The 25,591-nt window shown below is 48.8% G+C and overlaps 1 protein-coding gene across 3 annotated transcripts in view; it reads right to left on the minus strand.

Moving 5' to 3' along the window:
* Window positions 1-25,591, minus strand: part of spata22 (spermatogenesis associated 22) — a 168,651-nt gene that overhangs the window by 72,233 nt on the left and 70,827 nt on the right. For all 3 annotated transcript variants that reach the window (XM_072469744.1, XM_072469746.1, XM_072469747.1), the window contains exons 7-8: window positions 20,925-21,219; window positions 3,425-3,554 (exon numbers count right to left, since the gene is read on the minus strand). In XM_072469744.1, coding sequence (XP_072325845.1) covers window positions 3,425-3,554; window positions 20,925-21,219 — 425 coding nt within the window. The remainder of the gene's footprint in view (window positions 1-3,424; window positions 3,555-20,924; window positions 21,220-25,591) is intronic.

The following is a 25,591-nucleotide window of genomic DNA, read 5'->3' on the forward strand; positions in this document are numbered from 1 at the left end:
AGTCCATGAATGGTAAACACTCGGAGCAAGGCATCTATCATTGCTGCTGAGATAGTGGGTCCCAGCTCTTGAACTGGTTGCCACTTTGAGTGGGCATCTACCAGTACCAAAAACATCTTGCCCATAAATGGGTCTGCAATCAACGTGGATGCTGGTCCAGGGCGACCTGGCCATTCCCAAGAAGGCAGAAAAGATTGCTGCATTTGGCAAGTGTAGCACTGTTGTACTAGTTCTTCAATAGCTTTATCTATGCCTGCGCCCCAGCACCTTTATCACTGTCTGCCCTGGGTGGATGCTGTGTAACTCTTGAAGGCGGAGCCCCCTCGCCTGAGACAGAACAGCCACTCATGATCCCTACAGAATCACACGTCAAGTTGGCGAGTAAAGTAGGGCCTCAGTTGCTCAGACTTCTCGTAACACCAGCCAGACTGTATCATTCGTTTAAGCATTGAAAGAATAGGGTCACTGGGTCCAGCTGCGGATGTGCCCGGTACATTGGCAGAGTGTTTACGAACCTTCGAGCTAGAATGATTTCCTGGGGTATCAGTGGTGGCGAAAGCTCTTGGGCAGGGCATCTGCATTAGCAATTTGCGTCCCAGGCCGGTGCTGAAAAGCATAGTTATAAGCTGCCAACTGCAGGGCCCAAGCTGCACCCTCATCAAGGCTTATCTTCACTTAACAAGCCCAGTAATGGCTTGTGGGCAGTCACTATGTTGAACCGTCGACCGTACAAATACCGGTGGAATTGGTGTCTTGTATGACCGTGACTTTTTCTTTCTTCCAAGGGGTGCAACCCTGTCATATCAATGCAAAACCTAGGGACGGCACATCTGAGGCCTGAAAAGTACATTTTTCACGTTTTACGTGGACCCGCACATCACAAAACCTTTTTAATATTTCCTCTAGGCTGGCCATGTGTTCTGCTATAGTGCCAGTGACTAGCAGATCATCAAAGGAAACCATCACCGTGAGAATTTCCTGCAGGAAATTTTCTGTCATGCGCTGGAAGATAGCACAGGTTAAAGTGATGCCGAACGGCAGTCTGGTATACTGGAAGATGCCTTTGTGGTTATTGGTTGTAGCAAACCTCTGAGACTGCTCATCCAACGCTAGTTGCAGGTAGGCGTGACTGAGGTCCAATTTTGAATAGGTGTGGCCCCCTGCCAGCTTGGCATAGGGATCTTCAAATTGGGAAATTAGATACCGATCGACAGGGACTATTGGCGCCGCCCACTCTGGAAACTGGATTGGCTTGATTATACCCAGCTCTTCCAATCTCTTTCAGCTCTGCTTCAGCCTTCTGATGCAATGCGTATGGCACTGGTCTGGCTCTGAGGAGCTTGGGAGTCGAATCCAGATTGACATATATCTTGGCTTTTACACCCTTCATCCAGCCGAATTCCTTGTGGAAGACGTCTTCCATCTCCTCAAGTCATCTTGGATTTTGCCGTCAGATATTTTGGAGATTTCCAGCCAGTTGAGCCTAATCTTCTGTAACCGTTCTCTTCCCAACTGAATGGTCTATGTCCTTCCAAGACAACCGAAGGCAGATTAGCTTCCTGCCCTCTGTAAATTACTAGGGCATTGGCTGTTCCGAGGATCTTCACAATCTCCCTGGTGTACGTTGAAAGCTTGGCTGTAGTACTCTTGAAGCTTAAAGGCTGCGTTCTTGCACCAAGATATTGGAAGGTCTGCCCACCCACTACGGCGACTTACTTCCATTTTAAAGGGTTTCCCATTTACCCTTAAGACAATTTCAATTGGAGCCGTCTTATTCAATTGAACTGCATTCAACTGATACATTGCATGCTCTTCTTCAGAGCTCTTCCCCAGTATGTTCAGTGGCACTGTGGACTGCTGCTGCTGTTTTTTGCATTGCCGCACTTTGCCTCATGCAGCAACATGCTTCAATGTGCCTCCTTTGCTTGCAACAGAAGCCCATGAACTCCAGAACATGGCAGTTCTCCTGGCAATGGTCCCACCTCACAACGATAGTGATCCACGTTGGTAAAAGCAAAGAAATGCGAATGCTGGGATCTGAAACATAAAAAGAAAATGCTGGACAATCTCAGCAGGGCTGACAGCATCTGTGGAGAGAGAACAGAGCTAACATTTTAAGTCTGGATGACTCTGCCAAAATTTACCTTGTGAGCTACTTAGTCAAAGTCCACCTTGGACTTGGTTTGATGCCTCCATTCCTTCTGCTGCTTGGGTTCCGGTCCTGTCCCGAGGACCATGTCTGTTTCTGTGCTGTGCCTGTTGATCCCACTGGGGACCTCGCAGCTATACCAACTCATACTTGGTTAACCTCCCCTTCAGCCACGCTTTAAAGTTCAGTGGCACCTTTTACAGTGAACTCAGTCATCTGGGCTATCTCGATCGCTTTTCCCAACATAATTGTAGTTTCTGTCAGAAGCTTCATCCAGATATTAAGGCTCTGAATCCCACAAAGCAGCCGGTCGTGCAACATGTCACCAAGCGTGGCCCCAAACTCACAGTGACCAGCAAGTTGACGAAGCCTGGCTATGAGGGCTGAGACAGATTCTTCATGGTCCTTCTCTACAGAGTTAAACGTATAACGTTGGAGAATAATCGAGGGTCTTGAGTTGCAATGTTCTTTAACTAATTTCACTATCTGATCAAAGGTCTTCGAGTCTGGTACCTTCAAAGATATGGGGCGAAATTCTCCTACCCGCCCCGCCACATTTCTGCCCCGACCGGCCGGCGGGAGTCTCCGTAACACCGGCCGGTCAATGGGGTTTCCCATTGTGGGGCAGCCCCACGCCGTCGGGAAACCCCCGGGCGCCGGCAAAACGGAGACTCCCGCTGGCGGAGAATGACGCCCATCAAGCTCCTAATGAAGTTATATGTTTGGGGCAGTTAGGTAACAGGCACAACACTCTACAACCGGTCTTTACACTTCCTGGTCCACATTGCCCAGGGCCCTCTTCCCAGGGCTCTGTGTAATCTCCCTATTTACTGAGGTTCACACGCTCCGGTGCGATTAACCCCGAGCCGGTCACATGGTGTGTGGAGCCTGCCCCCTTAAAGGGGCTGCACTGCCACAACTAGACAATGCATTCTGCATTTAATTCACTTGAATTGCAGTAAATTCCGCGCCTCGGCATGGAGATACTAAACCTTGATTCAAGTGCAAAACGTTCCACAGTTCAACAACTCTGTACACTAAATTGCTAATGCACCGTATTTTTAGAAGTCTGATTACATTTTTTAATATACATTTTCGTTGTCCTTTCTGGTGAGTTCAGATTAAATTTCTGAATGGTTGATTAACTGGATTGTGGCAGAAAGAATTGAAAAAGTTTCCGTTTTTGCTTGTCATTTATAGAAATCCAGATATAAGCATATTTATACTGAAACTCGTCACGCATTTACCAAGAATGAAATCTAAACCAGTACATACCAAAGACCTCAAATAGTAATGCACATTTGTGGTTATATTGAGTCCAATGTTTCATGCCTTCTATAGTTGTAGTCACAATACGTAATGAATTATCTGGTTGCATGACTTTCATCTGAAGTAGTTTTGTCTTCTATTTATGCAAAAGAAGTAAAAGTTCAGCATATCCATCAGCACAAAACAATCACTAATGCAAAATGCAACAAACTTATTACAATTAGATTTTCTATTCTATTACCTATAACCCTGAACGGATGATACATAAATACTGTGTGTATGATGAACAGTAACTTGCATTTATGTAGTTCCATTAACATAATAAAACATCCTGAGGCACTTCACTTAAAATGTATCAATGAAAATCGGATACTGATCGACATAAAGAGATATGAGGAGAGATGGCTGATAGCTTGGTGCATTGACCATCATGCAAGTTTGGTGGTGCAGTGATTAATGAGATATCCTTTGAAGATTCATAGACTCTCCTTGATTTTGTGGTGAAGTCTTTGAAATTCTTGCAGCACCGTTGACAGGTCTTTGAAGTCAGATGTTGATGGTTGGTTTATTATGCTGTTGCAGATACCCAGGGAATGGGACATTTTTGGGTAAGGACTGAGAACACAGATATAAAGATCATCAGCTCAAACACCAGGGTAGAAATTAGGAGGCATAAATCTGCATTGCTGCATCCTGTGAATAATCCGACGAACAAGGAAAGGACCTGTGTCCTTTTTTGTACTTCACCATCTAGCTTGGATCCATTAAAATGCCAGTGTTAGACAGTACGACTCATGCAGCCTAGGGGATGAGCAGCTGGTGGCCTCAGTGGCCAGGGCACCCATCCATGGCGACCGGTATGGATATCGGCATGTGGGGATTCGGCCGGCCTCCGGGTTGGGGGGTAGGGTTATGTGTGTGTGGGACGGGGCTGGTGCCAGGGACAGTGCTGCCTACTCACCTTGGCCACCCTGAGGAGGTTGTGCAATTTTTTATGGCACTGCCAGCCAATCCGGACTACGTTGTCCACGGTGCTGATTGCCTCTGCCACCTGCGCCCAGACATGGTGGATGTCAACGGCTGGCAGCTTCCTTCCCGGGCCAGGGTACAGAATCCTCCTCCTCTCCTCCACAGCGTCCAGGCATCTGCGAAGCATGGGGATGCGTGTCTTATTGCCATCTTGGCTGGGATGGTGTGTGTGGGGAGTGAAGTGTGTATATGCGGCTGCAGCTTGTCAGTCTCCTGAGTGTCAATTGCAGAACCGGCGAATCCGGCACCGTTTCTCATTAGAATCGATTGTGTTCCACGTGGCACCGGTGCTAGCCCCTTAACAGTGGTGGAATCAGTCCAGGTGTGGCTCCAGTTTTGCTATCATGAAAGTTCACAAATTCTGCGTTGGCGTCAACACTTAGTCTCAGAACTGAGAATCCCGTGGAGGATATTTTATTTCAGACAGAAGGTTGTGATTGAAGTTACTCTTTGAAAGCAAATGTAAAGTCTCAGGGTATGATTTTCCACTTGTTCTCTGAGTCTGAACCTTATGAAAAATGAAGGTATGGCCTGGGCACTGTCACTTCCTAACATATGCAGGATCAGGTGCAAAGTTTTTTCAGCACTAGAGGCTCATCAGGTGGTCACTGAGGAATGTTTGGTAACCTACTCAGCTTTTTGGATAAAATTTATAAGATGGATGATCTACTATAAGCATCTGAGGCATGGTCAGCCTTTGATACATTTAGAAAAACGGATGGTTATTATTGTGTTATGTTTCTTCATGTAGCATAAGCTGCTTCCTTGATGTATGCTCGGACAAAGGAAGGCTCAGACTTGGAGATAGGTTTAACACATTTATTGAACAGTTAACAATTCTCCTACTTGAGTTCGACTCCCTTGCTAATCTTGTTATAGTAACTCAGTCTAACTAACCAGTCTGCTCTAAGCCACGCGGTGGGTGTGATGCTTCTGATCTGCCCCTGTCCTTCTCGCTAAGTGTCGCCTGTAGAACGAGAAAGAGCATGTGTGCCCTATCCTTTTATATGGGTTGCCCCCTTGTGGTAGTGTCACCTCTGGGTGTCTTGACTGCCCATTGGTCGTGTCCTATTCTATGTGTTCATTAGCTGTATGTCTGCATGTCATGATGTCTCTGGTGCTCCCTCTAGTGTTTACTTAGTTGGAGTATATTTACATTAACCCCTTGTGTATTTACAGTGATGCATATCACCACATCCCCCCTTTTTCATGTTACATATTTTCTGTACTTGGTTAAAGAAAATTGAACAAAATAGGTAGATAAGTGATGACATGTACAAATCATGATGACAGTGATGATTATAGAATACCAAATAATATGTATGAGTCCAAAGTTCATGAATTCATATGGTCGAGTGGCTTTCTTGTTTTCACAAAGAAAACTTGCTGTCACAGTGTCCTGCATTGGCAGAGTTGTACCATGTCATACCAGTTGTTGTTCTATCGTCGGTAGTCATCGTTGTTATTGACGTGCTTGTTGTTGAGTTTGTTGCCTCTGGTACACTTCTTGTAGTAGTCTTTATTGTTGTTTTTGTAGGTTTTGTTGTTGTGCGTGTTGCGCTCAATGACCACACCGAGTGGAGAATTCAAGACTTTCACAAAGTTACTTGTGTCAGTGTCCTTTTTGGCATCTGCTGTTTCATTGAGCGTGCGTCTCTGATTCCTCGGCGCTCCCCGTCTGGAGTCATGTCCGGTTCACTAGAATCATCTTTGGCTTGTCGATGCTCCCCATCTGGAGTCCTTTCAGGTTCACCTGAATCAGCTTTGGTTTCTTGACACTCCCCGTCCTGAGTCACTTGAATCATCTGAGGTGTCACTTGAATCATCTGAAGTGTCTTGATGCTCCCCGTCCGGAGTCAAAACGTTCAGGAATGCATTTTCTTGTGGAGAGGCTTGAGTGGATGAGGTTTGAATTAACGTGGTGTCACTGGAGTCACTAGTAGCCTCACTTTGATTGTCGAGTGCCTCTGTACATACTAGCTGAGGTCTGTCAGTCTCGCTGAGATGTCGCACATCTTGTATGGGAATTGTGAAGCCTTTGTCACTTGTCGCACATACAGTGGGTATCCCTTCAGTGTCTTCTTGTCAGTTAGATGAGCTGGGTAGACTGTCAGAGTCTTCTTCTGGTGGCTCAAATAATCTGGGTAGACTGTCACAGTCTTTTTGTTGTTCACGTGAGCGTGGTAGACTGTCATAGTCATCTTGCTGTGCACTTGAGCGTGGCAGACTTGCATCGTCTGCTGTTGGTTGCTCAGATAAGGTTGCTAGACCTTCATGGTCTTCTTCATGCAAGGACTGCACTCTGGAGTCTTGCGTTGCTTCCATCGTGGAGTCTGTCAACGAGCTCGCTGTGGAGGCTTGTATCACTCTCTCTGTGGAGTTTGGCATCGCTCCCTGTGTGGAGTCATGCAGTGGTCTCGCTGTGAAGTCTTTCTGTGTTCTCTGTGTGGAGACGTGCAGTGGTCTCGCTGTGGAGTCTGTCATCGCTTTCTGTGCGGAGTCGGGACTCTTCGTGGTGCGTGCACCACTCTGTGTGGAGTCGGGGACACTTCGTGGTGCGTGGACCACTCTCTGTGTGGAGTCGGGGACTCTTCGTGGTGCATGGAGCACTGTTCGTGGTGCGTGGAGCACTTTTCGTGGTGCGTGGACCACTGGTGTGGCGTCAGGCCGCTCTCTGTGGGCTTGTACCTCTCTCTGTCTCTTGGCGTCAGGCCACTCTCTGTGGGCTTGTACCTCTCTCTGTCTCTTGGCTTCAGGCCGCAGCAGAATCCTGTACTCACGGGTCGGGATGTCGTCTATGCTGGGCTGAGGATCCTCAAATCCGAAGAACTCATCCATGTCTGTGTCGGATTCTTCACTGTACAACACATCTCGATGCGGTTCAGATTTGGTACTGAGGTCGCCACGTCCAATGATGAAATCATCTTCCGAGTCGTAGTCTTCAAGGACCACATCATCACTTTTTGAGTCGGAGCCGTCATTGTGCTCGCTATGTCCAAGGAAGAAATCAACGTCTGAGTCGTAGTCTTCAAGGACTAAATAATCTCTTAGGGCGGTGCTAACTGCTTGTTGCAGGGTTCTGCGGAGGTTACTTTCAGCTACTGGTTGAAGTTCAGGCATTGTGCTGTCATTCCAGGTGAAAGAATTGTGTTTTCTGGCTTTAAACTTTTTTTCCACTATTTTCAGGCATTTCCCCTTAAATGGGCGTGGTCTGGGGCCTCTGACGTCATGAAGCTTGTGGCGTAGAGTGTAGGAATGGATTGCGCATGCACAGATCGCTTTTCCTGTACTGTGCGCCCTTTTCGCAACTGCGCATGCGCGGCTTCTCGCGCATGCGCAAAACACCATTTTGCCAGTTCGTGTCTTCTGGGTAACTGCACATGTGCGGCTCCTTTCGCAAGATGGCTGCCAATCAACTCTGCCATTTGCCTCTGCTGTTGCAAGCCTATCCTTTGCCTCGTGGTGAGTATAGGGGCCAGTTTTACCGATTTCTTCTGTTGTGTTTACCTCGCAGTAGTTTTCAAACTTGTCCAGGACTGTCTGGAGTCTCTCTTGTTTTGCCCTTTGGAGTACCTGAAGGAGTTGAAGATTTCTGTTGCACTTTCACCCGCAATGGTGAGTAGAAGCTTTATCTTCTCAGCATCGGCCACGCCATCTAGGTCGGATACTACCATGTAAATCTCAAATCTCTGCTTGAATGCACGCCAGTCGGCCCTGAGATTGAGCATGTGTGAGCATATGTGCCCTGTCCTTTTATATGGGTTGCCCCCTTGTGGTAGTGTCACCTCTGGGTGTCTTGACTGCCCATTGGTCGTGTCCTATTCTATGTGTTCCTGAGCTGCTGAGGAACCGGAATCTCGAACATCTTGCCTGGGTGCTGTTGCTGGTAGTCACGGATATGTTGAGTTGAACTATATAGATTCAACAGGCATGTTGTGTTATGCTTCTTCATGTAGCATAAGCTGCTTCCTTGATGTATGCTCGGACAAAGGAAGGTTCAGACTTGGAGATAGGTTTAACACATTTATTGAACAGTTAACAATTCTCCTACTTGAGTTCGACTCTCCTGCTAATCTTGTTATAGTAACTCAGTCTAACTAACCAGTCTGCTCTAAGCCACGCGGTGGGTGTAATGCTTCTGATCTGCCCCTGTCCTTCTCTCTAAGTGTCGCCTGTGGAAAGAGAAAGAGCATGTGTGCCCTGTCCTTTTATATGGGTTGCCCCCTTGTGGTAGTGTCACCTCTGGGTGACTTGACTGCCCATTGGTCGTGTCCTATTCTATGTGTTCATTAGCTGTATGTCTGCATGTTAAGATGTTGCTGGTGCTCCCTCTAGTGTTTACTTAGTTGGAGTATATTTACATTAACCCCTTGTGTATTTACAGTGATGCATATCACTGCAGTTATTTCATAGAAGAATGCATCATGGAATTTAACAGGCTATATTCAAGATTGCAGAAATGGAAATTCCTGGTTCAGTGTTTGCTTCAAGCTGTTGGAGTATGCTAAAGCTCCTGGTCTTAACTGGAGCAAGATTCTCATAAAGAGACACACTTCGGGATTAGATGTCTGAGGCTTGAAAAAAAATCCCGGGAAAGCAGTAATTTCCATTGGCCATTATGGCAAAGCTGTGGAACATTGGGCAGTGTCATAAAACATGGTGGATTCAATGCTTGCAGTTTTTCAAGGCTGTTCAGATATGGGAGGCAAGCATTAATACAACAGAGGCGTTACAGTTAAAAGAAAATAGGAAGGAGACTTTTTTTTCGCAGGCCTGGCAGATAATAGAAATGGAATAATAATAACAGAAGAATGAACCCAGGAATACCAAAGAATTATAAACAAGTGATTCAGATGGGATTCAAAATATCATTATGTGATAAATTGCCAGAAATGGAACCAAAGGGTTTTTGAGCTGACACAAAATATGCAAACTTTGGAAGGCGAAGATGGCGATTTTAATCAATCTAAGGGAATTATACTGGTCACAAGAAGCTTCAGTCCAGTAATGAGCGTACTCATTATGGATTCTTTTTTTTTGTTCTTTTTTATTAGATTTTTTAAAAAATTTACAAATATCGCAACAAAAGGTAAAAATAGGTATCAATGCAAAACAGGTAGAGCACAGAACAAGAATCATTGCAAACATCTCAACAGACGAGTTAAAAACAGTAACCCCAACATTTTTTCTCCATGGTACAAGACCTGTCAACAACATAGAAATGCAACATGCCCGTCACTACCAAAGAAAACAGGAGAAAATTCATGAGCATCCCAATACTAAAGGGGAATTATATTTGTACCCTACAACTCAATCCAACCGCCATCCAGGCCCAGGACAGAAGAGGCATCAATCATACGATTACAAAATTATGGGCAAAATCTACCGGTCACTTTGCGCTCGAAAAGCACCGCGGCCAATAAATGCCGAGAGATTCCACTTCTGGGATCTATCTGGCTTGCCACACCTGATGAGATCTAACACGATCTTGCAAAACGTCGATCGCAATGTGAATCCCGCCCATTGTGGCCAGGATCACTTTCTGGTAAATCTGCATATTAGAGTGAGACAGGTATCCTCATTCTAATATGCATTCCCGCGATCTGGTCTAACCAAGGCATGAGATCTAGCCCACCTTGAAGAACTCAACCGAGTGCCGTTCAGTACTGGTCTCCACAAACGGGCACCAGGCAGAATGGTACTTGTGGGGTCTCCCAGGGATCACAGGCCCCCAGAAATATCCGACTAATCGTGCTATGGGACTCTGTTCCCATTTGGGTAGAACATGCCCTATGAAGAAAGGACCAGCGGCAACAGGTCCAAGTTATTCTCAGACCTCAGATCTCCCACAGAAAAAGGAGAAAAGAGTAAAAACCAGAGCTACCAGAGCCAACCCACTGGATCCCAGGTCCAGGTTCATCACAGCACAGGTGATGTGACCAACAAAAGGGAATAGGCTATCTGACCACCAAGCAAATAACACACCAACAAGGAGAACGACAGGAAAACCATGAGGCCTGAAATTTAAGTAAGGATAACCTTCAGTCCCAGTCAAAAGGGGGACCCCCACTCCAGGGAGAAGGGAGCCGTCCAGACGCCCACCAAAAGGGGTGTCCTGGGAGGGAGGGTCAACCCACCTCCCCCGGCATCGGGGAACCCATACCAGCAACCAGTACCACCAAATGAATGCTCAAGGTGGACCTACTCCCAAACAGCCAGAACACCTAGACACAACCACCTTCCACATATGTGAGAGCTAAACTTTACCTCAAGTAGCTCAAGGGAAAAGCAAGTACAGAGAAGAGTTCCCTTGGGGACTCTCAGAAAAGAGAGAAAAGGAAGAAAAAGCAAAAAATATCAGAACTAATCACATGGATGACAGGAGATCAGTACCCAACCCAGACCCCCAACTTCTTGAGCAACCACGCAAAGCCAACAAAGAGGAGAACCAGCAGTCCAAAAGCCAGGGAACAGGCAGCAGAATATCTACTCGGTATAGCACTCGGCCCATCTGAAAATCTCCATACACCTAGCTACCAAACCCAGAGCTTCCGAACTCCACCCACAGGTACCATCAGAGGGTGGCATTGCCAACTTGGGGACAACAAGATATCGACCACGGTGCCAAGCCTGTCCTAGCCCAGTGCTGACCTGAAAAAAAACTCAGGACAATATCACCCTAGGATCTTCTACACATTCCCAACACCTACACCCTGCCAAGCCTGCACATACCCAGTCCCAACCAGGGGAAGGCGCCACTCCCACCTAAATTCAAAGAGAAAGGATAAACATTCTGCCGTTAGCCAGGAGGGGACCCCAGTCCAGAGGAAGGAGAGCCGTCAAGACACCCATAAAATAGGCACCCTTTGAGGTAGGGCCCGTACTATGAGAAAAGACAAACTCTATTTTGAAAGAATAGTCAAACAGAACCCAGTCCTCACCAGGATAACAAGAGGCCTACCAGGGTCCAAGAAAGATAATGCACGGATTCTCAAAACCAAAACCAACGGAAAAAAGAAAAGCCCGAAAGTCATTCGTTCTAACGGGAGAGCGATCCTCAATCACAACAAGGACGAACTAACCCTATTTTAAAAAAAGTATATATATTTTATTAAAGTTTTTCGATCAAACAAAAATTTCCCATTTTACAACTTTGTAATAATATATATATTGATCGTTTTTTAAATAAATAATATGCTAACTAAGGCAACTGCCAACAACAAAATAAGAAACAACAGAAATAATAACTAAAATAGTAACTTTGTGAAATCAAATATAAATAACTAATATATAAACACACACATAAAACCCCTGAAGACCCAAATGAGCCCCCCCCACCCCGCTGGGCTGCTGCTGCCTTTCCTATTTTCCCTTATCGCTCTGCGAGATAGTCGAGGAACGGTTGCCACCGCCCGGTGAACCCCTGAGCCGAACATCTTAATGCATATTTTATCCGTTCCAGTTTTATAAACCCTGCCATGGCGTTGATCCAGTCCGCCACACCCGGGGGCTTAGCTTCTTTCCACATAAGTAGAATCCTTCGCCGGGCTACTAGGGACGCAAAGGCCAACACGTCGGCCTCTCTCGCCTCCTGCACTCCCGGCTCATCTGCAACCCCAAATATAGCCAACCCCCAGCTTGGTTTGACCCGGACCCCCACCACCTTCGAGATCACTTTTGCCACACCCACCCAGAACCCATGCAATACCGGACATGACCAAAACATGTGGGTGTGGTTCGCAGGGGTTCCTGCTCATCTCCCGCACCTATCTTCCACTCCAAAAAACCTACTCAGCCTTGCTCCCGTCATATGCGCCCTGTGTAGAACCCTGAATTGTATCAGGCTGAGCCTGGCACACGAGGACAAAGAGTTTACCCTACTTAGGGCATCTGCCCACAGCCCCTCCTCAATCTCTTCCCCCAGCTCCTCTTCCCATTTTCCCTTCAGCTCCTCTACCATCATCTCCCCCTCGTCTCTCATTCCCCTATATATATCTGACACCCTACCATCACCCACCCATGCCCCCAAAATCACTCGGTCCTGGATCTCTTGCGCCGGGAGCTGCGGAAATTCCCTCACCTGTTGCCTCACAAATGCCCTCACTTGCATGTAGCGAAATGCATTCCCAGGTGGCAACCCATATTTTTCTGTCAGTGCTCCCAGACTCGCGAACGTCCCGTCTAAGAACAAGTCCTGCAATTTCACAATTCCTGCTCGCTGCCAAGATTTAAATCCCCCATCTATCCTTCCCGGGACGAACCTATGGTTGTTCCTTATCGGGGACCACACTGAGGCACCCGTCACTCCCTTATGTCGTCTCCACTGCCCCCAAACTTTCAGAGTTGCCACCACCACTGGGTTTGTGGTGTATATTTTCGGGGAGAACGGTAACGGCGCCGTCGCCAGTGCTTTTAAGCTAGTTCCCCTAGAGGACGCCATCTCCAGTCTTTTCCACGCCGCTCCTTCCACTTCCCTCATCCACTTACATATCATTGACACGTTGGCGGCCCACTAATAATCCCTTAGACTCGGCAGTGCCAGTCCCCCTCTGTCCCTACTGCGCTGCAGGAACCCCCTCTTTACTCTTGGGGTCTTTCCAGCCCACACAAAGCTCATAATACTCTTGTCCACCTTCTTGAAAAAGGCCTTTGTAATCAGTACAGGGAGGCACTGGAACACAAAAAGAAATCTCGGAAGGACCACCATTTCAACCGCCTGCACCCTGCCCGCCAATGACAGGGGCGCCATGTCCCACCTCCTAAAGTCCTCTTCCATCTGCTCTACCAGTCGTGCCAAGTTAAGCTTATGCAAGGTTCCCCAGTTCCTGGCCACCTGGGTCCCTAAATGCCGGAAGTCTCTTCTTACCCTCCTCAACGGTAAATCGTCTATTCCCCTGCCCTGTTCCCCGGGGTGCATCACGAACAGTTCACTCTTCCCCATATTCAATTTATATCCTGAAAATTCTCCAAACTCCCTGAGTGTCTGCATTATCTCAGGCATCCCCTCCACTGGGTCCGCAACATACAACAACAAAACATTTGCGTATAATGACACCCGATGCTCTTATCCTCCTCTAAGTACCCCCCTCCACTTCCTAGAGCCCCTCAGCGCTATGGCCAATGGCTCAATTGCCAACGCAAACAGTAACGGGAACAGGGGACATCCCTGTCTTGTACCCCTATGTAGTCGGAAGTGGTCAGATCGTTGCCTATTTGTAATCACACTTGCCACCGGGGCCCTGTACAGGAGCTGAACCCATCTAATGAACCCCTCTCCAAATCCAAATCTCCTCAGTACTTCCCACAGGTAGTCCCACTCCACTCTATCAAATGCTTTCTCTGCATCCATCGCCACCACTATCTCCGCCTCCCCCTCCGGTGGGGGCATCATCATCACCCCCAACAGCCTCCGTATGTTAGCATTCAATTGCCTCCCTTTAACAAACCCCGTTTGATCATCATGCACCACCCCAGGGACACAGTCCTCTATCCTCGTCGCCATCACCTTTGCCAAAAGCTTGGCATCTACGTTCAAGAGGGAAATAGGCCTGTATGACCCGCACTGCAGCGGGTCTTTGTCTCTTTTCAGGATCAGCGATATCGTCGCCTCCGACATCGTCGGGGGTAGTGTCCCCCTCTCCCTAGCCTCATTAAAGGTTCTTGTCAGAAGTGGGGCCAGCAGGTCCACGTATTTCCTATAGAACTCCCCCGGGAACCCATCCGGTCCCGGGGCCTTCCCTGCCTGCATGTTCCCAATTCCTTTTACCACCTCCTCCACCTCAATCTGCGCTCCCAGTCCTGTCATCTCCTGTTCCTCAACCTTCGGGAACTCCAGCTGGTCTAGGAAACGCATCATTCCCTCTTTCCCTTCCGGGGGTTGAGCCTTATATAGCCTCTCGTAAAATACCTTAAACACCCTGTTCACCCTCTCCGCTCCCCGTTCCATCTTTCCCTCCTCGTCTCTAACCCCTCCGATCTCTCTCGCCGCCCCCCTCTTCCTAAGTTGTTGGGCCAGCAGCCGGCTCGCCTTCTCTCCATATTCATACTGCACTCCCTGTGCCTTCCTCCATTGTGCCTCCGCCTTACCCGTGGTCAACAAGTCAAAGTCCGTGTGCAATCTCCGTCTTTCCCTGTATAGCCCTTCATCTGGAGCCTCCGCATATTGCCTATCCACCCTCAAAATCTCCCCCAACAATCTCTCCCTTTCTTTACCCTCTTGTTTCCCCTTATGGGCCCTTATGGAGATCAGCTTCCCTCTAACCACCGCCTTCAGCGCCTCCCAGACCACTCCCACCTGGACCTCTCCGTCATCATTGATCTCTAGGTACCTTTCAATACATCCCCTCACCCTTACACATACCCCCTCGTCCGCCAACAGTCCCATATCTAATCTCCAGAGTGGGCGCTGCTCCTTTTCCTCTCCGACTTCCAGATCTACCCAATGTGGGGCATGATCTGAAATGGCTATAGCCGAATACTCCGTTTCTGCCACCTTCGGGATCAGCGCCCTTCCCAGGACAAAGAAGTCTATCCGGGAGTACACTTTGTGGACATGGGAGAAGAAGGAAAACTCTTTACTCCTTGGTCTAGTAAATCTCCAGGGATCCACTCCTCCCATCTGCTCCATAAAGCCCTTAAGCACCTTGGCCGCTACCGGCCTCCTCCCGGTCCTAGATCTGGACCAGTCCAGCCCTGGGTCCAGCACCGTGTTGAAATCCACCCCCCGTTACCAACTTTCTCATCTCCAGGTCCGGGATGCGCCCCAACATACGCTTCATAAAGTTCGCATCATCCCAGTTCGGGGCATATACGTTCACCAGCACCACCGCCTCACCTTGCAATCTGCCACTCACCATCACGTATCTACCCCCACTGTCCGCCACTATGTTCTTCGCCTCAAACAATACCCGTTTCCCCACCAGTATTGCCACCCCTCTATTTTTCGCATCCAAGCCCGAGTGGAATACCTGTCCCACCCATCCTTTTCTTAATCTGACCTGATCCGCCAGTTTCAGGTGCGTCTCCTGAAGCATGACCACGTCTGCCTTTAGCTTCTTTAGGTGCGCAAATACCCTTGCCCTCTTAATCGGCCTATTCAACCCTCTCACGTTCCACGTGATCAACCGGGTTGGGGGGCTCTTTACCCCCCCCTCGTTGACTAGCCATCCCCTTTTTTAGACCAGCTCCTCACCCGGTTCCCACGCACCCGCTTATCCCCCGGACGGTGCCCTCCCGTCCCGACCATCCCATCCCGTAACAGCTCCCCCTTCCCCTTAGCAGCAGCAACCCAGTTAACCCCCCCCCCCCCCGCTAGATCCCTCTCTAGCTTAGTTGCCCCCCCCATATTGCTTCCGGAAGTCAGCAAACTCTGGCTGACCTCGGCTTCCCCCGTTTATCCTTAGACTCCCATTATGTGAGGCCCCCTCCTTCCTGCGCCCCCTTTTCCCGCCACAATTTCCATAGCGCGGGAACAAAGCCCGCGCTTCCCTCTCGGCCCCGCCCCTGATGGCGCAGCTCCCTCTCCCCTTCCCCCTCCCCTTCGCCACCGGCACCCACATTTCTTCGTGTGTCCCCCCCCCTTCGAGGGGAAAGAAAATTTTCCCCCATCTGATTCACGGTCCCTTGCCACCACCTCGCTACTTCATTTCAAACACTCTTTCTCAAATCTAGTCCATCTTCTCCTCTTCAATAAATGTCCACGCCTCCTCTGCCGTCTCGAAGTAGTGGTGTTTACCCTGGTGTGTAACCCACAGTCTTGCCAGCTGCAACATTCCGAATTTCACTTTCCTCTTGTGGAGCACCGCCTTGGCCCGATTGAAACTCGCCCTCCTTCTCGCCACCTCCGCACTCCAATCCTGATACACGCGGATCACCGCGTTCTCCCACCTGCTGCTCCGTGTTTTTTTCGCCCATCTCAGGACCATCTCCCTGTCCTTGTAGCGGTGGAACCTCACCACTATTGCTCAAGGTATTTCTCCTGCCTTTGGTCTTCTCACGAGGACTCGGTACGCTCCCTCCACTTCCAGGAGGCCCGTCGGGGCCTCAGCTCCCATTAAGGTATGGAGCATCATGCTCACATACGTCCCAACGTCCGCTCCCTCTGCCCCTTCGGGAAGACCCAAGATTCTTAAGTTCTTCCTCCTCAAGCTATTTTCCAGGGCTTCCAGTCTCTCCATACACCTCTTATGCAGTGCCTCGTGCGTCTCCGTCTTCACCACCAAGCCCTGTATCTCGTCCTCGTTTTCGGCAGCTTTTTGCCTTCACTCCACGGAGCTCCATCTCTTGGGTCTTCTGCGCCTCCTTTAACCCCTCAATCGCCTGCAGCATCGGCGCCAGCACCTCCTTCTTGAGCTCCTCTACACATCGCCGGAGGAACTCCTGCTGTTCCAAGCCCCATACCAACTGGCCGCCCTCCGCCGCCATCTTGCTTCTCACTTCCCTTCTTTGCCGCTGCTCCAGAGGATCCTCCACAATCTGGCCACTATTATCTCTTCTATCCATTCACATCCGTGGGGACTCCCTTCTATGTCGCCTCACAGTGGGTTTAGCCTTCGAAAATTGCCGTTGGGGCTCCCGATAAGAGCCCAAAAGTCCGTTAAAACGGGAGGTGCCGAAACGTGCGACTTAGCTGGTCATCGCCGCACCCGGAAGTCCGAACTAACCCTATTAATCCCAACCTTCCACCCCTCCCCTCGTTCTGGCTCTGTCCACTTTTCCCCGAAACGAGACAGGGGTGAGACAACAAGGAACACCAGCCCATCCACCCCTCCCCACAAGGATTATGAGACAGTATGCGGTTTAATTACATTAATGATTTAAACTGTGCACAAATCCTGCATTCAACATTTGTCTCAACAGGACATGAACTTGCAAAATCAGGATAACCATCACACCTATATTACACATTTCCACTTAAAGAAAAAAAAAAGACAACATCAAGCAAACAATAACATGATCAGCATGGAATAATATCCAGGATAATGATTGAGTTGCAATCCCCTGGATAAAGATTTCTTCACAGACGGACAGTGAAAGCAGAGGCAAAGGATAAAACAAGATCAACAAGCACTCATAGAATTTTTAAAAATAATTTACAGTGCAGAAAAAGGCCATTCGGCCCATTGAGTCTGCACTGGCTATTAGAAAGAGCACCCTACCCAAGCCCACACCCCCACCCTATCCCCATTACCCAGTAACCCCACCTATCCCCATTACCCAGTAACCCCACCCAACACTAAGGGCAATTTTGCACACTAAGGACAATTTAGCATGGCCAATCCACCTAACCCGCACATCTTTGGACTGTGGGGGGAAACCAGAGCACCCGGAGGAAACCCACGCACACACGGGGAGAATGTGCAGACTCCACACAGACAGTGACCCAAGCCAGGAATAGAACCTGGGGCCCTGGAGCTGTGAAGCAATTGTGCTAACCACAATGCTACCGTGCTGCCCAAATCCTCAGGATCTTGCAAGGATCCCAGTGATCAAAGTACGAGACACCATTACTTCTACCATGCTGTCTCACCAGTACCCAGGCAGCCAAAGCCTAGGCCTCGGGCCGGTGGCTGACTCAACCGGTTTAGCCACCTCCAACCCTTCACATCTAGCATCAGGAACAAGACAAAACAGGATCAGTGATCAGCAGGCCAAAACCAACCCTAGGCCTCGAAGATAGGATACCAATGTACTTCGGTACATGTGACATGTGAAAATAAATCAAATGAAATCAAATGTTGTGCTCCATTAAATCTGATTTGCCCGGCCTCCAAATCAAGATTCCCAAAACATGGCAGCTCATTATTGAGCTCACTCGGGAACTCTTCCACCAGGCTCCTCTCTCTCTCCCAAATCCATCAGAATGGACGACATTTATGCAGCAGGATCTCGACGGTGCAGAGGCAGGTCCCCTCCAGGGACAGTGCTTTCTCTATTGCAATAACCTCCTAGTGCGCCTCCATAATAGTACCCCACAAATCTTGGAATTATGCCCTGACATGTTCGCAGCCATCATCCGTCAATGCACAGAGCACAGTCAAGGCGGGAGCCTGCTCAATAGCAACTGCGCCACTGAAAGCAGGGTGCCATCCAGGCCATCACGAATAAATGAGGATTTCAGCATTTTATCTCAGCTCTTTCATGTAGGCACACCAGCCAAACACTTCTCAGGACATAGCATAAGCCATGTACACCAAGAAAAGACAAATACGAAATGTGCACAAGGATGAAAAGACGGGTTAAAAGATGAGCAGAGCCTGAGGTCCCGAAAACGCAGCTGCCCTGAGCTCACATCACATGACCCCCCCATCATGGATTAATTTAATTGTGCTGTGCTGGACAGTGGTTGCTCATCAACAGTATGTGGAACCGACTGGCTGATTCACTCAGTAGTCGGGATTGAAATAAGGTCAAGGAGTATCAAACTTCTGCTTTCTTCAGGTTTGAGGATGACAACACATTAAAATGGCAGTGACATAGGCGTGGGATCCAATCTTCAGTCTGCTGGTTTGTAGGGCCAGGAAGAGAAATCACCTGTTTCCTGGCCTCTTATTCCTCCCCCGCTTTAATCCATCCCCTTACATCCTTCAAGTGCCCAGAATTGTGAACCATATTGTAATAACCCCCATAAATAGGATCTTAACTCTGGCTGAGGTGGGTGAGGAAAAGAGTTCGGACATTTACGGCTAGATCCTGTTGGTGGAGCAGACCAGTTTCTGCAGGCTTGTCAAGAATTCCGTGACCGGCTCCTATGGAGTTTGCCCAGCCATGTTGAACCTGTACTTCTATACCATCTCTGGCGGTTTGAGGTCATAATGGTCCACAAGTGCTATCAGCTCATCAAAGGTCTTTCAAGATGGGGCCACAGGATAGGTAAGGCTTTTGATAACACTAAAGGTAGGGGCTCCACAGACCTTTGTTGGTCATCTCCTCTAATAGCATTCGTCTGATAAAAGTAGCGCATCCGTTCAGCATACTGGGCCCAACTGTGCCTGCATCGAAAGCTTCAAACCTCCCAAAAAGTAGCATTGTTAAATTTGCTCTGACCTTGCTCCCTTGCAGCTAAATTCCGGATGTCCGGAATTGCAACCTGTAGTTCTGTTTTCCCTCACCCCTGTTTAATATTCACAGGAGTCCCAAGAATGCTTAAACACACAAGTTTATTCCGTCAAAAGGAAAACAAGGCCCCAATGCAGCATGCAGTACACCAGTCCTAACTGGGATCATCTTACGTGCCAGTTCCAATCCTGGGCGGCTTTTAACTTTTCGGTTCAACGAGACCCAGCTGCTAGGACTCCGCCCCTCAGCAGGGAGCTCATGTTCCCAGGAGGCCCACAGGGAGATCAATCTAGTCATCCTATGAGTCTCATGGGGGTTATTACACTATGGTTCACAATTCTGGGCACTTGAAGGATGTAAGGGGATGGGTTAATGGGGGGGGAGAAATAAGGGGCCAGAAAACAGGTGCTTTCTCTCCCTGGCCATACAAATCAACAGACTGAAGACTGAATCACAGGCCTCCGCCACTGCTAATTTCCAATCAGCCATTAGAAGGTGCACAAGAGCTAAACTGAGAACACATGCATTGTCTAACCTAACGGCTTGCAAACATTTTGATTGAATTACCCTTTTCAAATGAATTACTAATCATCCAGCTCACTCCAGATAAATTATTATACTATATAAAACTCATAATATAGAAGTACTGTATGTAAAGAATTTTTGAATGATGCTTTTAAGAAAACAGGTATATGCTTTCAGTTATCAGTGAGATGGGCATGCCTACTTGTATTTTTTTTTAACTCCCCTCTTTTGAATAAAGCTGAACTCACCTGGTACCCATCAGCTGCCTTGGTAACTGCGGATCTACTTGGGGGATCTTCATACTGTGCTCAGCATTTCTCCAGGTATGCCCCCCTCCTACAGACAGCCAAGTCCTGCATGTGTTAGCAGTCACAGTCCTCTCCCACACTGATTTGCTGACTCGAAGACCTCATGGAAATTCTTTACAGACCCCAGTTTCACTATTCACAGAATCATTATTCTAGGGCTCGAATCTCCCGATCGGCGACTAAGTTCTCGCCACCGAGAAAACAGAGTGATTTTCACTGGCGCTGGGAGCGATCCCAACATGTCATGAATTGACACTTGGAAAATATTTACCCTCAAATCGATTTTCAGTGCCATTCCATGGGAAGAGCACCCAAACAATCCACATGCCAGGAAAGATCCCTGACCTGAGCCTGTCCAGCTAGCAGGTGGACCCAGAGAATCCTGGCCCTAGTCTACTTCAGAGTTTCTGCAGCAAAATAAATGCTAGATCATTATTGAACTTTACATTTCTCCTATTAAGTAATTGATCCTGTATGTCCTAAATTTACATCTTAATTTGTCTTCTTACCGAAAAAAGTAAAATAAAATATCAAAAGTCCAAATTCAACAAAGATTAATTTGTTCTAAACAGCATTTATAAATGTACCTGATCCACACCATCACTTGGATGACTTTCAGATTGGTTTTCAAAAAATTGATTTGGTTGACCAATTTGTTTGTTGCTTGTTGAATTCTGTGATGCACTCTTGGGCCACTGATTTGTTTGCTGAAATTTTCCCTGTGCTTTGTAAGGTTCAGATGGCACACATGACCTGAAAGTGCCTGTGATTTTCGTTTGAGTATGATTATTCCCACTACTAGAAGAAAATTCCTTCCTTTCATTCATGATAGGCCTAGTATTTTCTTTCCAAGAGTTTCCAGACTGTTGCCTAACACCTGTGCTAAAATTCAAACAATTCAAGTTAGTAGAGTATGACAGAAGGATTACAAATAAATTTACAGTAAAATGCGATCAAATTTAAATTTGCTAGAGAAAAACATTATCTTGAGACTTTAGTTGATATCTCAATGCATTCTTTGTGTGTTCTTGCAGACAAAATCAATGGAATTCACTTCACACAGAATACTAAATAAACAAACAGAAGAACCATTGACTAACTAGAAGATTACACAATGTAACGGACCTGCCAAGAATAAAGCTGAAGCAAAATAGGCAAAGTTCAAGTCTCAAGTCCAAAGCATGCTTAACTGATAAATGCAACAGCTCTCTAATGAGGGAAGAATTAAACAAGGAACTGCGTGAAGTACCATACTCCCACTCTCTCTCTCTCCCAGGGCCAGAGTTATAAAAACAGCAGGAGCTGAATTTTCTGTTTGGGGACTATGTTCCCCTGCTGAATCGCTTCTGGTGTGCACTGGGGCTGGGAGCGGCGCCCAGAAGCAGTTGACTGTCTCTTGCCATGTAAATTTATGCACATTGGAGATCGCAAGGGAGTCCATCGTGAATCCCGCTATCGGGCTGCCATTTTGTGCAGAAGGTTCAGTTGCTGCCCCCCCCCCCCACAATGCTAATCATGCCCCCCCCCCCCCCCCCAATAAGTGGGGGCATCTTCACTCTCTCCCCCCCACCCCACTCCACCACAGGAATTGCCAGGTCACTCCCTGCCCCCATGGTGCACACACACAAGGGTGACTTTTGTGAGGGCCACGAAGAATCCAGCATGAGTTTCAAGGATACAAAGAAATAACATTTATTTACAATAACATTTATATACACAACAGCAGCAGCAACTTCGCTTGCTGCTTACTCCTTCCTGCTGGTTCCAAACTGGCCAGCTTTATTTATAAAGGGAGACTGCTAATGATTTCTCCACCCCCCTCATTGGGGAAGCTCATACTCCCACAGGATTGTGGGATTGTCATTAGATCCCAGCCAATGGTAAGCAGGCAGGTTATAACATCCCTCCCCCCCAAAGTCCAAGGAATCCACCAAAGACCCTGGCGAAGGAGGGCGTCGGACTCGTTTTGCCGCAGGCCGGACACCATTTGCACGAGGCGCTGGATCGGGCGGCGTGTAACGAGAAGGAGATTGGCGCTTCCGTGATGAACGGCGTAACGGTTGTACATCCACGGCCCGTGGGCCCGAGGATTCCCCCTCTGATGCGTCCTGTGTCTCCACCTCGGAGTCAGAATCTGCTGCCTCTGTCATCTCGGTGTCTCTATCTCCAGTCGGTTCTGTAACGACCTGCGCAGGCTTTGAGTGAGGCACCAGAGAAAGATTGTGAGGACTACTTTCCATTGTCTCTGGTCTCTGTGGCTGTAGAAATGAGCTCCGGGGGCGGGGAATCTTTGGAAGGGATAGTCTTCTGGACCGAACGTGGTCTATATGTTTGCGCTGGAGACGACCCTGGGCTTGCACCTGGTAAGATATAGGGCCCGTTTGGCGAAAGATTACGCCAGGGACCCACTGGGTACCACCAGCAAAAGTGCGAACGAACACTGGGTCACCGGGCGCAAACTGACGAATCGGCCGATGCCGAGATAAACCCTGTCCCTGCTGTTTTTGTGTGCGGCGTACTTTTGCGCCAATGTTCGAGAAAACCATACTAAGGCGAGTGCGAAGTCTCTGGCCCATTAGGAGTTCTGCGGGAGCTACCCCAGTCACCGCATGGGGGGTGGTCCTATACGAAAACAAAAAGCAAGCCAGTATCGTGTCCATTGACCCGGAAGACTGCATCTTTAGGCCTCGTTTGAATGAGGCTGGTAAGGGGCAGTGCGGATATGGCGTATGCTGTTCATCTTTATGAACCTCGCAAACTCCTCACTGGTGAATGGAGTGCCGTTATCCGTGACCAGCACCTCGGGGAGGCCATGTGTACTAAAAGACAACCGCATCTTCTCAATTGTTGCGTAGGATGTTGTGCCTACCATCTTATGCACCTCTAGCCATTTAGACTGGGCGTTGATTAATAAAAGAAACATGGATCCTTGAAAAGGGCCGGCGTAATCTGCGTGCAAGCGCGCCCAAGGCCGCCCTGGCCATTCCCAGTGATGTAGGGCCGCGGCCGGCGGAATCTTCTGATGCTCCTGACAAATGGAGCAGTTTGGGGCCACCTTCTCAATGTCGGTGTCGAGGCCTGGCCACCAGACATAACTCCAGGCCAACATTTTCATTTTGGTCACACCCGGATGCCCATTGTGCAAGTCTCTTAGTATCAGCTCCTGTCCTTTTTCCAGGACAATCACATGCGTCCCCCACAAGAGGATGCCTTCTTCCACGCTGAATACTGACAGCTTGGAGGAAAATGTCCGCAACTCGCCTGGGAGCTGTCTATGCTGCCCACCATACAGGACTATGTGTCGAACCTTTGACAGGACTGGCTCCGTCTGGGTCCACTCACGGATCTGTGATGCCGTGACAGGCAAGGTGTCCATAAAATTTAGGGTTGCAACCACCTCACTGGTCGTGGGGGTCGACATGGGGCCGGTCGATAAAGGCAATCGGCTCAGTGCGTCGGCATTCGCTATCTGCGTTCCTGGTTTGTGCTCCAGAGAATACTCGTACGCAGCGAGCAACAAAGCCCAGCGCTGGATCCATGCGGAAGCAATGGGCAGTATTGGCTTATCCTCTCTGAAAGGTCCCAGCAGAGGCTTATGATCAGTCACGATAGTGAAGTGGTGGCCATACACGTACTGGTGGAAACGTTTCACCGCAAAGACCACTGCCAGGCCCTCCTTCTCCAGTGCGTACTTTTTTTCTTTTCCGCTGCAGTCAATGTGCGGGAGGCGAAAGCTATCGGCCGCTCGGCCCCGCTCTCCATCTTGTGGGACAGGACGGCCCCAATACCATACGGGGATGCATCACATGTGACGAGCAAAGGCTTTCCAGGATCATAGTGGGTTAGTAACCCAGACGACGACAATTGTTTTACCCACCGGAAAGCGGTTTCTTGCGGCTGACTGCAAACCCAGGTGTGATTTTTCTTTAGCAGAAGATGCAGTTTAGTTGCCAGATTGGGGAAGAACTTCCTGTAATAGTTTATGAGTCCGAGAAAAGAACGAAGATGCGAAGTGTCAGTCAGGGCGGGGGCCCGTTGAATCGCGCACACCTTCTCTGCGACGGGGTGCAAACCTTCGCCGTCCACCTGATAACCCAGGTAGACTACTTCCTTCGCCTGAAAGAAGCACTTTGTGCGCCGTAAACGGACTCCAGCCTCTGAAAAGTGTCTAAGGACAGCCTCCAGATTTTCCAAATGTTCCTGCTCCGACGTCCCTGTGAACAAAACATCATCTAACTAGACAGCGACATGCGGTAAACCTCTCAAAATGCCATCCAGAACGCGTTGAAAAATAGCGCAGGCAGAGGATACTCCAAAGGGCAAACGTGTATATTTATACGGCCCCGGTGTGTATTAATTGTTACATATGGTCAGGAGGCAGGGTCCAGCTCCAACTGTAGGTAGGCGTGACTCATATCTAATTTTGTGAACGAGAGTCCACCTGCAAGCTTCGCGTAGAGATCCTCTATGCGAGGCATTGGATATCGGTCGAGTCGGGAAGCCGTATCCACTATACGTTTATAGTCGCAGCACAGGCGAACTGTGGCATCTGGCTTCATTACAGGTACAATTGGTGCTGCCCAGTCAGCGAAACGGACGGGCCGGATAATACCCAAAGTTTCCAAACAAGTGAGCTCCCCTTCTACCTTCTCGAGCAAGGCGTAAGGCACCGGGCGTGCCCAGAAATAACGTGGCGTGGCTCCTGGTTCGACTTGGATACGGGCTATGGCCCCTTTTATTTTCCCCAAACCAGGCTGGAATACATCTGGGTATCGTCCTCGCACCTCAGTCAACCCTCCAGAACCGGTTTGGAGGATGTGCTGCCACTGCAAGCGCAAATGGCGCAACCAGTCCCAACCCAACAGGCTGGGCCCATGGCCGCACACCACGATAAGTGGGAAACACCCCTCCTGGTATCCATAAACAACAGGGGTCATCGTAGTTCCGGCAATGTCCAATAGTTCCCCCGTGTAGGTGGCCAACCTGGCCTGTGTATCAGTTAATGTAAGGGTCTGTATACCCTGCTTGATGCGGTCGAATCTCCTCTGGGCGATCACGGAGACCGCTGCGCCAGTGTCCAACTCCATCTCAAGCGGGTGACCATTGACCCGTACTGTCACCTTAATGGAGGCCACACCGGGAGCTGCCACACAATGCAGCTGCAGGCAGTCGTCCTCCGTCTCCACGTCCTCAGGCGTAGTCGCCGCAGGTTCATCCACATGGAAGGTACGGCCCCTGGGCTGGTCCCAGTTTC

Source organism: Scyliorhinus torazame, chromosome 12 (assembly GCF_047496885.1).
Source record: "Scyliorhinus torazame isolate Kashiwa2021f chromosome 12, sScyTor2.1, whole genome shotgun sequence".
Taxonomy (NCBI): Eukaryota; Metazoa; Chordata; class Chondrichthyes; order Carcharhiniformes; family Scyliorhinidae; genus Scyliorhinus; species Scyliorhinus torazame.